The sequence below is a fragment of the Aureobasidium pullulans genome (assembly GCF_000721785.1).
Source record: "Aureobasidium pullulans EXF-150 unplaced genomic scaffold scaffold_15, whole genome shotgun sequence".
In the NCBI taxonomy this organism is placed as follows: Eukaryota; Fungi; Ascomycota; class Dothideomycetes; order Dothideales; family Saccotheciaceae; genus Aureobasidium; species Aureobasidium pullulans.
Genome location: NW_021941035.1, coordinates 183,181 through 196,624, shown reverse-complemented (window position 1 = coordinate 196,624; position 13,444 = coordinate 183,181). Strand labels below are relative to the sequence as shown.

Below are 13,444 nucleotides of genomic sequence, written 5' to 3'. Positions count from 1 at the left end.
ATGGTTGTTTTGTGTAATGATATGGGCTGAAATGTTGTTGGGAACAAAGTTGTGTGACGTTGGCGATGGGCAATGCAGAGTCCGCGGAAACCGCGGTGTCCGGTGAAACGATGACCATCTGCCGCCCTCATCTGATTGGCTAATGGTTTCGGTTCAATCTTAAGTGCACCCTGACGGCACGATTGAAGAAAGCATATTATTCAGGAGAAGAGATATTTCTGTTCTATACAAAGGCATGAAAAGCCCAAAGTATTTCGTCCCCCGATTTGCTGTTCAGTGATTGGGTTTGTTGCGAGTATTTTAAGATGGAATTGAAGCATCTCATCATTGGCTTGGCAATTGCCTTTCTGAGCTACATCTTCGTCGAATCAAGACGACCAAAGGCAGGCGTCCAAGAACCTCCTGCTCTTCGCACAAGAATTCCATTCATTGGACACATTATTGGAATTGCTATTCATGGACTTCGTTACTTTGGCAAGGCTTGGTAAGTCAACTGAATTCACCCACGAAATACACGCCGCTGACCTCTTTACCAGCGAGGGATCTGATGAGCCCATTGTCACAATTGATTTTCTTGTCTCCAAAGTATACTTGGTCAACAAGTCGAGTGCTGTTGCCCAGGTCCAGCGAAATGCCAAAGTCATAACTTTTGATCCTTTCCTCGACTCTGCGGCAGAGCGTATGGTCAACGTCTCGAAGAGAGGTCTGAAACTGCTCACGGGCAAAGAGAATGGTGGAGGCGACTTGAATCGAAAGGTATGATCTATTCTATTCTTCATTTACTTTCTCGAGAGCTCAAACTGATGAATGAATTGTACAGATCGTCAAAGCTATGCACCCTGCACTTCTAGGTCCAGGTTTAGATGTAGCGAACCGAAACATGGTCAACAACCTCTCCAAGTCTGTTGATGAGCTCGCCTCATTTAGTGGCAAGAGCTTCGACCTTTATGCCTGGGCTAAGCATGCAATTACCATCGCCAGTACCGACGCTGTTTGGGGCCCGAAGAACCCAATCAAGGACCCCGAGAATGAGGCAGCTTTCTGGGACTTCGACTCACACCTACGCCTGCTCGTATTCAACATTTTTCCGTCCATCATAGCCCGCAAAGCCTACCTTGGACGCGAAAAGGTCGTATCCGCATTTGTCAGATACTACAATGAGGGTGGCCAGCATGAAGCCTCGGAACTGGCCCAAGCACGTTGGAGAGTTCAACACGAAGGTGGTGCAGCCACCGAAGATATTGCCCGCATGGAGACCGCAACTGTACTTGGAGTGGTGTCGAACACAACGCCATCTTCCTTCTGGATGCTCTACGATGTATACTCACGTCCTGCTCTGTTGTCCCAGCTTCGTGACGAAGTACGCGAGCACGCGCTTAAGAAAAATGAGTCCGGAGAGATGACCATCGATCTCGCCGCTATGAGAGACAACTGTCCAAACCTCTTGGCTACCTTCCAGGAAGTCCTTCGCACACACTCGAACAGTGCTCCCACCCGTTTCGTTACCGACGACGTTGTGCTGAATGAAAAGTTCTTATTAAAGAAAGGCCGTGTTCTCCTGATGCCTGGAATGAACATGAACTATGAACCTAGCATCTGGGGAGACGACTCGCAGAAATTCGACCCAACACGCTTTAAGAAAGAGACATTGAAGCAACGTCCTACCAGCTTCATGTCGTTCGGCGCATCACCTAGCTTGTGTCCGGGTCGTCACTTTGCAAGCGGAGAGATCCTTGGTATGGCAGCCATGATGATTCTGCGCTATGATATTACTCCAGCAAGCGGAAAATGGACCATGCCAAAATTCTGGAAGGGTGCCATCGCTGCTTCTATGCCGTTCCCTGCAGAGCCTTTCAACGTAACGATAACGCCTAGGGTTGAATTTGCCAACACGACATGGTCATACACGTCGACTGATGGAAAGGGCAAATTCCCGCTCATCACTGGCTAAACAACCTTCATATATACACGCGTACATGACAAGAATGGAAGCCGTTTGTGAAATCAACATCTTGAGTCATCAGACAAACACGCGCGCAGAAGCCCTGATACTTACTCATCGCTAAGCGAGGAAGCTGGAGCAGTCTTTACGACTTTCAAAGCGCCAAACCTGTCTTTATCTCTATCTTCTTATCTCGCAACCAGAAACTCATCGCGTGTCTTGTTTTTGAGAAAACCCTGAAGCAATACCAAAATCACCCACAATTCCAAACCACCAAACACAACACTTGCGAACCGCCAACATACCTTGAACAGTCACAACCATAATGGAGCAGAACATCCTCGGCGAACTTCCACTGGAGCTAATCCTCGAGATAAGCGACCACCTTCCGGCGCACAGTGTCGCGAGTCTTTCCCTGACCTGTCAAGGCTTTTACACCAATGCGGTAATTCACAGGGTTTGGGCTCGCGGCCTCTCACGTCCAGAAGAGGACCCAAGTCGCCTTCCGATCAAATCTCTAGCCATTCTGAGACCAGACGTCAAAAATCATGAAATTTTACTTCTCCTCAAGCTTTTGCAGAAGGACCTACCGAGACTATCGCTCTGTGACTTATGTCAGAAGCTGCACCCCCAGCGCGAGGTTCCCGTGACGATGAATCGCGAGAGTTGTCCATCTTGGACACCATGCTCAAGACATCCCTCAGCCGGGATGTGGCTGCATTATGATGACTGGGACGTACACTTATCTTCCGAACACATACAACAATTCGTCCGAAACTATCATGAAAGCTCGAAATCTCATACTCCCACCTCTGGGATACATATCGACTCGAAATGGGAACTCCATAAATACTCGGACCGTGCTACGTGGATGAGGAAGCTCGAGATCAAGTTTTTAGTTGTTGGAGGTCGCCTGATCTTGCACGTGTGCCAAAGACTGATGGTCATTGAGGATGATATCCAGTCTCTTGGCATCCACTCCATAGGAAGTCTGGCAAGCCGTTCCTTCAAAGTCTGCCAGTGCCCCGTGGATATGAGCGATGCCATTTACGTCGAGTTCATGAAGCAGCGGTGCAGACTTAGTCAAGGTTATCTGCAATGCTGTCACATTTGTTTCACAAGGTTTGCATTCAACATTCATCCACGCACCATGTTATATCCAGCCAGTTCCAGTGAGAGTGCTCGATACGAACACAACTTGGAGCTAAGTCTGGATACGTGGACTATGCTGAGCGTAAACGTCCAGAGCACCTTTGACACCTACGATGAGGTATGGCTGCTGGCTGCTTCTCACTCAAAGACGCTATACACTCCTCAGAGAATGGCCATGGCCTTACAGAATAGCACAAGCGCCAAAGAAGATCCATATGAACGCCTGAGATTTTTTCCGTCGGCTAGCGCGAGCGGACTTCCATCTTGTTTGAACCTCTTGGCCGAACGGGTTGCTATGAAACAAAGAATAGCTCTGGATTTACGAGAGGATGATCGGAGACAGCACGATGCCATTACATGTGGCAAGGGAGTTCTCACGAAGCAGCCAACGACGTGGAGAATCGCTTTGTCTACGCTCAGGCAGATTTTTCACATTTCTTGCTTTCCCCTACGTTGCTTCAGAAACAAGAATATCAGGACGACATTCACCAAAGAGCAAATGGAATGGAAACCTCTCGAGTCCTGGGTGTATCACCACTGGAGACAGGAACCCATAGATGGGCTAAAATTACAATGATCTGAGTTGACATTGTTGTCTGCACTTGTCTATCTTCTACCGAATATGTATTCCCCATTAACTACAGCCATCTTTAAGCGCGAGTGACAGTAAGTGTACTGTATATACAAAAGTCTAATGATCATTTGCATGTCCGTCCTCAGGTATGATGTTGACATCCACAATAGGTAAGCTACTCGATGAACTTGAGGATATCTTCCGTAAGCGTGACTTATTTAGCATCAGAAAATAGAAAGATAAAATACTGTCGCAATGCAAGATGTTTTCCGAAAACCCATCAACCTCCACTGAGAGCTTCTGAATATGATTAGGGGTTTTGCTCTCTCCTTGGACACGCATCGCTCTTGAAAAACTTCGTGCATTGTGACAGCATATTCAGCGGGGTAACCAAACAATCAACAACCAGTTTCAACCACGCCTACGTCTTTCCTATATCGCTCAATGGTCTCACCGCTATTACTAGGCATCGTCTCCTACATCATCGGCTCCTATACCGTTATCTCTCCTATACAGAACGGCTTTGAGCATGCTATCATGATCACACAGATACAGGCGGAGGAACAAGGAGTGCGTATGGCTTGAAGATTTGTCTAATTTGGGTCGTCAATGTATATGGAGTTCTATGCTGTTCGTCATTTGATATGTCCATGCTATGCTTGATGGCCGTTCAATCTCATCGTGGCGCCGCGGCCGCCCATTGTAATCCTTCATCGATCCGTCCATTACTTTCCTGTTCCTCCATCTTGCCTTGGAAACCCGGTGCGGGTAATGTCATACTGCGAGGTACACCACTATCCAAAATGTCTCCTGCTTTTGCAACCAGAGGTCTGAGATACCTTGATTCTTTTCCCCTCATCATCGAAAGTTTGTTGAGCATCAAGTGCAGATATTGGCGGCCGGCGAGTATCGTGTCCGACGTGTCGCCAGAGGATACATGTAATACGTCGGCGAGGCAGCCAGCGATATCTGAGAGCTTTTGTTCCATGCCGATGCCATGTGAGTCTAGAGCCAGAGGATTCGCTCGTTCGGTGATGTTGACTGTGCGTCGTGCGAGTTCGATGGGGTAATCCAGTCTTCCAGTACCAGCTGTCCCTTTGTCGCAGACCAATCCGTTGCTCACACCCATCTGCCAGGCCAAGACGTGTAGCCACTCCCTCGACACACTGATATCTATCCGAGCGGTTTCTGTTATGTCGGAAAGCGAGTGGGCGACAGTATCGAGCGATCGTTGGGTTTCGGCTAGCCAAGGTTCTGAGCACAGAGCTTTCCGGCGCGCGCTGCCCTTCCATATGCTGACAAAGTTGTCGTCGATGGCGGAGAAGAGGTGGGCAAGGTTGACGAAGCCGTGAAGGAGGCGGGGATCTTCATGGTCGAAGGCTAGGGGTAGTTGGATGGTAGGATGTAATCGACAATTCTTACGGCGTTGTATCGAGTATGCTCTGTGAGTTGAGTGTTAGCGACCTAAATTGACCGTGTGCGAAAAGAAGCACAGAAACTTACCTTTCTGTGATGAAGAGTAACCAATACAACCGCCGCCTCCATTGTGCTTCGACAGGGTCGAGCTTTAGCATGGAAACTTCGTCATCCATATCCAGGTTTTCCGCGAATGAGATTGACTCTTGTAAGTAGTGCCATGCCTTCTCGCTATTCTCCTTGTTACCATAGTAGGCAAAGACGAAGAAGCTAGTCATGACCGTGACAGTGGTGGGATTGCCGATGTAGTCAAACTCTCGTCTAACCTTCAGGCATTCTTCAATGAACATCTCAGATGCTGATGCAGGCTTTCCAGGTAGGGGTTCCATCTCAGGCACAGGTGTTGCCGCGTCCAGCTGCACGACTGTCGCCGCGCACAAAGCGCAGAGGAAGGCGTATGTTTCTGGCGCCATGTAGTTCCCTGAGCTATACAGGTAAGGGTCCAGGTATGTTTGCTCGTCAACTACAGGCATGATGAAGTAGAGATGCTCGAAGAAAAGCTGAACGTATGGCAAGAACCGCTGGTTGGGTATCCGTGGAACGGCAGGTTGTGGTTCTGCAGGAGTTGCATAGTAGTGTTGTGGACGAGGAGGTGGTGTTGGCCAGAGATGGCTCATATTTGGGTTGATCGGGAGCACTCTGGGCTCTGTCTGAGGCGCTATCGCCAGACTTTGAGGTTCTGGGGGCCCGTAATAACCGTACCCTGTCGTGAGTGGTTCGGCAGGTGTGCTTGTCGACATTTGTCCATCGATGGAACTGCTCGTAGGCATATTGATTGGCGACGACGAGGAGCTCCCATACCATTGGTTGAAGCCATCATGCAGTGCAGCCGGACTCAAAGGGCCATGGGGCGTGAGGGTTGCAGATTGATCGATCTTTCTCAGCGCATGCAGCACTCTGGCACTTCTGAGACCTTTCGGCCCCTTCTTCTTTGGCGCTTGGAGGTAGGCGCATCGAATGGTGGCCTTCCGGCAGGGTCCACAAGGGCTCTCTCCATCGCATCGTACTTTGCGTTTTCTGCAGCAATCGCAGGCTCGCTTGAGTGATTTCTGAGTGCTTCCAGAGGCAGATTCTCCCGAGTCATTTTCAGCTGGTGTAGCCATACACATGATCGACTGCGGGAGATGGCGTAGTGAAACGGTGTTCCGTGGGTCGGATGTGTCGGTAAGCAGTAAGTGCTATTTTGCACGAGATTTTGATCGGACTGGACGCCAAAAACAAGATCTGAGCATGAGGGATCTGCGGTAAATAACAAGCTCCAAGTGCAGTAGCACCCGGATGTTCAAGTAGGAATGGTGAAACGAAACATGCGAGCCCTTGGACCAGGGCTTCGAAGGATGACATGCAGTTGAAATGCGGGGAAGCGGTTTGCAAAAAGATGGCCAAGCCGCCGAGTCAGGCCGAATCTACCTGCGGCCTTGCCGCTGATCGGGATCCCCCCCAGGCAGATGGCCCCAACCAGGCATCCCCAACCGGAGAAGGGACTGTCGGCACGACATCCGTCTAGTATTTCGATGAGCCCGTGCCGTATTGGCTGTCAAACTGTCAAAGCGATGCCTCCATGTAGATGGTCGTTGAGCTGCGAAACAATCGTGCCTCTCAGCAAGCCGCAAACTATGAGTTTCGATGAGTAATGCCTCGCTACTCCGATCGGTCCGGGAGCATGAGGCCATGGTTGAGCAGTCATCAACTCGTCACATAGGGTCTGTTTGTGAACAACTCCTTCCGCGCCGTAGCTGTTGCGCTTGTAGCTGTATAGACGCACAATGATTTTGGGTAACAGAACCGCGTCCAGTGAGGATTGCCAAAGGAAAGTCGCCCTCAGTGGATACTTTCCGAGTCGCCAAAATGGTCGTGCCCTTTTATAGCCTTACAAGGTCCCTTGGCTAGGGCGAGGACGCGAGATGTGGACTACCCCATGGGTCTTCTACCATATGCAGTCACTAAACCCGACACTTGTGGCTTCGACGCAGGGCGTTGAGCGCCTACTTTCAATGTAGCGCACAGTCCTCTATAATGCACGCGACTTGATTGTAGACAGCTCCTGATCGATCATGAGACTCCAGGTCACTGCTGCCAGTGTATCACGACCATTTCTAGCGAATTCTGGCTGTACGAACGCAACCATCGCACTCTTACTTGAAGCGCCTCTCTGGAGGATAATGCCTTTTTGACGCTCGATTCGCAGCGACATTCGTTGCTGGAGCAGAGGCACGACTCAAGTGTGAAAGTTGTGCTGAAGATTTGGGTCTTCATTCTTGACAATGTCGACGGCAGCGCTGCTCGCAACAAAATCCTCGAGCTCTTCGCTCACAGTCTTGAGCTTCTCCTTGACTGTAGCAGTGCCCTCAAGACCAACAATGTGTCTGGCAGGCGGGTTGTCATGGCCTCCGATCGCAGCAACAGCATGAACAGTTTCGGCGACCAGTGACTCTTTCATACCTTTCGTCAAAGGAGCGTAGATGGTATTGATGGTGTCAGACTGAAGCTGATCACCAGTTGTTGGTTCATCGGAGCCTTCGAGGCGGTCGAGCATGCCGGCTAGGATGTCGCGGAACAGTGGAGCAGGGTTGTGGTCGGCGGCATAGGCGGACATGGGAGGAGCAGCGGTGATGCGGTTGGTCAGGACAGCGATTTCCATATTGGGTTGTATGATGGTCATCTTGATGTTGAAAGGCGCGACTTCGTAAGCCAAGCTGTCGCAATAGCCTTCGATGGCCCATTGACTGGCGCAGTAGACCGACATGCCTGGCGTGCCCATGTGACCTGACAGGTTGGACAGCATAACGATGTGGCCGTTTCTCTTTGTGCGAAAGGTGGGCAGGATAGACTTGATGACATTGACAGGGCCAAAGAAGTTTGTTTCGAACTGGTCGCGAATCAGCGAGTGGGTGCGCGTCGTCTGCGACAGCTCCTCGACGGTGCCGACCAGAGTCTCCGAGGTACAGCAGAACAGGATGTCGATGCGCCCAAAGCTGTGTACGGCCTCTGCGATAGCGCTCTGGCACTGGCCCATGATGCGCACATCCACGCCGACAACCCTCAATCGTCCCGACCACGTCTCCTGCTCTTTGACTTCTTCCAGGAACTCGCGGAAATGTTGCGACTGTTCGCCATTCTTCTCGAACTCTAGCGGAGGTACGCCGGCTACGATGTAGTCTCCATGGTCCAAGAGATGGCGCGCTAACGAGATGCCGACAGGGGAATTGGCGCTGGTCAGAAACCACACTCGCGGAGAGTTGTGCGTCGGGAACTTTGGCTGTCGTGGCGGTTTAGGATCGACCGCTACACTTGTGGTCATCGCTCCATTGATATCTCTCGTGAGAGTTGGCTTGAAGATGGAAGGTCGACAGGTCTTGAAGCTTGGAAGGGCCAGGGTGCCCGATTCTCGACCATGGCCTTGGCGCTCTTCCACGAACATCTTCTACGTCTGGACCACAACCACTCGTCTTGGATTGACCAAGACACTCTTATCTTCGTAATCAACTATGCCCTTTTGGCAGACATTTTTCCTCTCTTCTCTCACAACCCTCAGGACACTCTCCTCTCATGAACTGCCACTCAAACCATTTGTCCATCTCGTGTCCAAGCACATCTCCAATCACCTCTGTCTTCCTGCCCAGTCTTCCAGCCCTTTCGAACACTTCTTGACTGCCAATCTCAATCTGAGACCATCCCAAGTCAATCAACTTTTCGATGCTTGTTCCGTACACAACCTCTTTCATTCCCGCCCAGGCGATTGCACCAGCACACATTGGGCACGGCTGTTCTCGTATCAGTAGAGGCTCCATTAGACACAACTACGGGATACCCACCTCAGCGGTAGTATAAAGAGAGAAGCTCCTCCACGCTTCTTTTGTCTCAGATGCAGAGAGCTTGTACAACCCTTCAGGATCAGTGAGAATGGAAGTACAATTCCCAATCCTCACCATCTCTCCATGCAAGGTAGGGTTGCCAGAGTGACCATTGTCATTCACACCCATACATATCAGTTCTCCAAGATGAGTAGGATCTGACAAAGACAATGTATGGTTGACGATAGCTGTGCCAAAGGGTGCAAATGGACAAGGTGAGATTGCATGGTTTGCCGAACTCGCTATTCTCATCCAATGCTCCCTCGTCGAAAGTGGAAGGTCGTTTGAGCTTGAATCTTGTACTTCTGAGCTTTGAATAGGCATTTGGTTGAAGAGAAGAGAGTGATGAGCTGCATGCTGTCGGCTAGCCGCTGAGTTGGCTAAGAAAAATGTACAGAGTATCAACTGTGAGAATCGCATCGTGTTTCGTGGTGGATGGAATAGGACAGAGGAATGAATGTGTTTCATCTGGTAGATGCATTCAAGTGTTACACGCCGACGTCATGCAGGAATCTTGCATATGCCATGTCACAGTCAACAACTTCAATTCGTGCAAACAATGTGTTTCGTTCTTTCGAATTGTTGCATTTTGTCTGCCGTAAGGACATCAAGATTACTTCAAATGACAAAAGCTCAGATGATCACCAGTGTATGAACCAAGAGGAAGGTGGAGAGCAGAAATGAACAAAAAAAGAAATAAGGGCAGAAACATGAGCTACTTCTAAACTACAATCTGCATGCAAATGCCCTGCTAGTTCTGCTTTCTTGACACATATCATGCCCAAAACCCTTTGCTGGTTGCTGTTTTCGTTTCACTGTGCTACAAACGTAACCGTCCGAAGACGGAAGCACAAGCGCCGATACACGTCGACCCAAGCGCGCCGAAGAAGTTGAAGAGTGCGCTGTCGACCAAAGTCAGTGGTTGACTTGAGTACTGTTGTATTCCATCTTTTACACACCTTAGAAGCACTTGCGGTGGACGATCGAGGGACCGCTCTCGTCGTACTCTTGCTTTGAGATCCACATCTGCTGGAAGGTGGAGAGGGAGGCGAGAATGGAACCACCGATCCAGACGGAGTACTTGCGCTCTGGGGGAGCAATGATCTTGACCTTCATGGATGAGGGAGCAAGAGCAGTGATTTCCTTCTGCATACGGTCGGAGATACCGGGGTACATGGTGGTGCCACCAGACTAGGCCTTTGTTAGCTTTTGCCTCTGTTTCGCTGAAGTCATACAAAACTTACCATGACGATGTTGCCGTACAGATCCTTTCTGACGTCGACGTCGCACTTCATGATGGAGTTGAAGGTGGTGACGTGGATACCACCAGATTCGAGACCGAGAACGGAAGGCTGGAAGAGAGCCTCGGGGGCACGGAAACGCTCGTTACCGATGGTGATGACCTGACCGTCGGGAAGCTCGTAGGACTTCTCAAGGGAAGAGCTCTGGCTGGCGGTCTGGATCTCCTGCTCGAAGTCGAGAGCGACGTAGCAGAGCTTCTCCTTGATGTCACGAACGATTTCGCGCTCGGCGGTGGTGGAGAAAGTGTAACCACGCTCAGCAAGGATCTTCATGAGGTAGTCGGTCAAGTCACGACCGGCCATGTCGACACGCGAGATGGCGTGGGGAAGGGCGAAACCTTCGTAGATGGGGACAACGTGAGTGACACCGTCACCCGAGTCGAGGACGATACCGGTGGTACGACCGGAAGCGTACAGCGACAGGACGGCCTGGATGGAGACGTAGAAGGCGGGGGCGTTGAAGGTCTCGAAGACGATCTGGGTCATCTTCTCACGGTTGGACTTGGGGTTGATGGGGGCCTCGGTGAGCAGGACGGGGTGCTCCTCGGGGGCAACACGGAGCTCGTTGTAGAAGGTGTGGTGCCAGATCTTCTCCATGTCGTCCCAGTTGGTAACGACACCGTGCTCAATGGGGTATCTCAGGGTGAGGATACCACGCTTGGACTGTGCCTCATCACCAACGTATGAATCCTTCTGGCCCATACCAATCATGATACTGCGTCATTGTCAATTCGAGTTCGAGAAATAGCTTGAAACAGGGCACCGTACCCATGGTGGCGAGGTCTTCCGACAATTGAGGCTGCAGCGCGTTAGATGGTGTAAAAGGGACGAGTTTTGGAAGCTCTAATGGGGGACTTACGGAAGACGGCTCTGGGTGCGTCGTCACCGGCGAAACCGGCCTTGCACATACCCGAACTGTGGCCAATGTGTTAGCTGTGGCTGTCCTGGAGCTTGCGGTGTTCGCGCCATTGAGCTGAAGGCAGATGTAGGATCGCGTCGACGGCGGAGTGTACGCGCATGACGTGGTCCTCCAGCTGGCGACGGCGGAAGGCACGGACGGCGACGATTCTTACCCATTGTCGATGACGAGAGCTGCGACCTCCTCTGTAGACACGCAAAGTGGTCAGCGGATGCTCGATAGAGGCAAGACGGCGAGGGTGGCGATGGGCAGCGGGAGGTGTTGGGAAGTGAGGGGGTGCGCCGACAGCAGCACTTGTGCAGCAGGACAGCAAGACTCACCTTCCATTGCGGCGGTGTTGTTAGTGGATGTGAGTTAGAAAAGAGGATTGAGAGCGAGCTGCAGCGTAAATTTGAGCTGCTGGAGATGGGACACGCGCGGTGGGGTTAATGGAGGTGATGAAGGGGGAAAGTTGGAACACTTGTCGTCCAACCGGGCGGTGTGTGAGGTCCAATTCCTTGGCCTGTGCAGGATGCTAGCCAGCCTTTCCCGATTGGTCAGAATTGTCAATGTCTAAGCCTCCGGTTATCAACAGCCAGAGCCCCGTTGCGTGTGCTTGACGAGTCGTCCTGTTGTTTCCGCAAATGATTGTCTACTTGCAATCCTGCCTCTGCTCTCGCTCCTGCCTATATACCTCTTGCCAAATACGGCTGCCTTGACTGTGTTGTGCAGGACGCGTGGCACAGGACCGAGACTCTGAGTAAGCTCTCGAATACATCATCCACAGCCATCATGCCAAGCGCGAGCGATGCTGCATGGCGGGCAGACGTTGTGCCCTCTCCCGAGTCTCTTTCTTCAATCCTCAACTTCCTTCGTGTCTGAACGCGTCGAGCCAGATGAATGACCACAGTCCCAGCCTCGATTGTCGAACGGTGTCCCCATCAGCAATCGCTCTGCCAGCCCTTTGGGACCATCTCGGCGCTTGAAGGATTGTTGAACGCGGAGTGGGGTTCTGCCAGTCTGCCACTTTCCCAGGGCCCCTTTCGATACGACGCTCCGTATTCCATCTAGCACAATCTCGCGGCCTGCTTCAATATGGGAAATGCTCCCATTTCGACTCTCTGATTTGGCTTGGACTCTATCAAACGCCTCCTTGTCATTGATCGTGACTTTCTGGACATGCAGAAAAAAGAAAACAAATCGCTTCCCCACTACGATAAAGAGCTTCGCGGAGCCTCTTGCCGGTGCCGGCAACGTTCAAGCGCCGATGATCACGGGCTGGAGTTGCGATCCGCCCAAACGGTTTCCAGCAATACCATGGCTAGACAACCAACGAAATCCCAGCCATCAATCTGAGCGTGTGATGTCCAAAGACGATGTTCTGTTGAATAATCATGGAGAATCCGGCCGAACATCATCAAGGTAGGTTGCGCCAAAGACGTAGACGTGCCACTTCTTATCTATTGGATTTGACGACGGCCAACGCGAACTTAATGGGGAATCGAGAAGACAGATATGTCACCTCACAGTAGCCCAGCGCGTGGTGGCCAAGTGTAGGCCCTTGGTCGGTACAGCATCCGTCCAGTGTGTTGCGTGCATCGTCAGATCTCGGCAACATGTTCACTACCACAGAGCAGCATTCAACGGACGACCGAGCTACAAAGGCTGTGACCAAGATACACATAGCGATCAGGACATTGTCGACTACGGACCAGGACCAGGACCATTCTGAGTCCAGCAAGAAATATATCGGCATTTCGATCGTGACTGGAGAGCAGACGATCACAACCAAGAGCACCGCCCGTGACTTGGATGCAAAAGCTTATCGCCTCGCCATAGTCCCTATACGCTGCGATATGTCAGGTCGTCCTAACGCGCGGGCTTGAAAGACAGAAGGACGTTCCAAAACTCATGAAAATTGTCTTCTTGCCTCGTTGCTCGACAAACACCAACCTGCCTGGACTGGATCTCATTGCAAATCGTCTCGGGCGTTGGCTGTGTGGTTTGAAATTGCTGTTTGCCAACACTTATTCAACTACGCCTCATGTTCATGTTGTAGTCCTTGAGAGTTCTCTTCCTAGACGCAGACACTTTGGACTGCGTACATCGCTCGACAAAAACGAAACTTCTGCCTGGCACCTGCCGGAGAAGCTCGTGACTTGCAGCTAACAAACAACTCACTCATCCAAGCTCCACTCTTACTCATCATCTCCATCCAAACCCATGCGCCTTGAGCAACCTTTATAA

General features: G+C 51.1%; 6 protein-coding genes across 6 annotated transcripts; 2 read left to right on the top strand and 4 right to left on the bottom strand.

Annotated features, from left to right (window-relative positions):
- Window positions 1–305: 305 nt before the first annotated feature.
- M438DRAFT_357233 (cytochrome P450) lies at window positions 306–1,951 on the top strand (the record flags this gene model as incomplete). Its single annotated transcript, XM_029907154.1, has 3 exons — window positions 306–484; window positions 537–756; window positions 821–1,951. 3 exons carry the CDS (start codon window positions 306–308, stop codon window positions 1,949–1,951), a joined length of 1,530 nt encoding a protein of 509 aa, XP_029758363.1.
- Window positions 1,952–2,109: 158 nt separating this feature from the next.
- On the top strand, window positions 2,110–3,755 carry M438DRAFT_57369 (uncharacterized protein). The gene has a single exon (XM_029910193.1). The coding sequence runs from the start codon at window positions 2,268–2,270 to the stop codon at window positions 3,669–3,671; it is 1,404 nt and encodes a 467-aa protein (XP_029758362.1). The 5' UTR covers window positions 2,110–2,267; the 3' UTR covers window positions 3,672–3,755.
- Window positions 3,756–4,344: 589 nt separating this feature from the next.
- Window positions 4,345–6,247, bottom strand: M438DRAFT_278143 (uncharacterized protein; the record flags this gene model as incomplete). The annotated part of the gene is made up of 2 exons (XM_029900983.1): window positions 4,345–5,110; window positions 5,172–6,247. The coding sequence occupies 2 exons, from the start codon at window positions 6,245–6,247 to the stop codon at window positions 4,345–4,347; spliced, it is 1,842 nt and encodes a 613-aa protein (XP_029758361.1).
- A 1,115-nt stretch (window positions 6,248–7,362) lies between these two features.
- Window positions 7,363–8,445, bottom strand: M438DRAFT_278403 (NAD(P)-binding protein; the record flags this gene model as incomplete). Its single annotated transcript, XM_029901003.1, has 1 exon — window positions 7,363–8,445. One exon carries the CDS (start codon window positions 8,443–8,445, stop codon window positions 7,363–7,365), a length of 1,083 nt encoding a protein of 360 aa, XP_029758360.1.
- A 357-nt stretch (window positions 8,446–8,802) lies between these two features.
- Window positions 8,803–9,450, bottom strand: M438DRAFT_347443 (uncharacterized protein). The gene has a single exon (XM_029905907.1). The coding sequence runs from the start codon at window positions 9,320–9,322 to the stop codon at window positions 8,945–8,947; it is 378 nt and encodes a 125-aa protein (XP_029758359.1). The 5' UTR covers window positions 9,323–9,450; the 3' UTR covers window positions 8,803–8,944.
- Window positions 9,451–9,762: 312 nt separating this feature from the next.
- M438DRAFT_347440 (Actin, gamma) lies at window positions 9,763–11,757 on the bottom strand. The gene is made up of 7 exons (XM_029905906.1): window positions 11,539–11,757; window positions 11,373–11,403; window positions 11,159–11,214; window positions 11,068–11,098; window positions 10,243–11,014; window positions 9,958–10,189; window positions 9,763–9,900 (listed from the first exon to the last, which is right to left on the bottom strand). Exons 1-6 carry the CDS (start codon window positions 11,543–11,545, stop codon window positions 9,959–9,961), a joined length of 1,128 nt encoding a protein of 375 aa, XP_029758358.1. The 5' UTR covers window positions 11,546–11,757; the 3' UTR covers window positions 9,763–9,900; window position 9,958.
- Between the last annotated feature and the right edge of the window lie 1,687 nt (window positions 11,758–13,444).

Coding starts and splice junctions, on each gene's coding strand:
- M438DRAFT_57369 (XM_029910193.1), top strand. CDS start 2,268: ATGGAGCAGAACATCCTCGGCGAACTTCCACTGGAGCTAATCCTCGAG.
- M438DRAFT_347443 (XM_029905907.1), bottom strand. CDS start 9,322: ATGCCTATTCAAAGCTCAGAAGTACAAGATTCAAGCTCAAACGACCTT.
- M438DRAFT_347440 (XM_029905906.1), bottom strand. Junction 11,215..11,372: donor GCTCTCGTCATCGACAATGG/GTAAGAATCGTC, acceptor CATTGGCCACAG/TTCGGGTATGTGCAAGGCCG. Junction 11,015..11,067: donor GGAAGACCTCGCCACCATGG/GTACGGTGCCCT, acceptor ACAATGACGCAG/TATCATGATTGGTATGGGCC.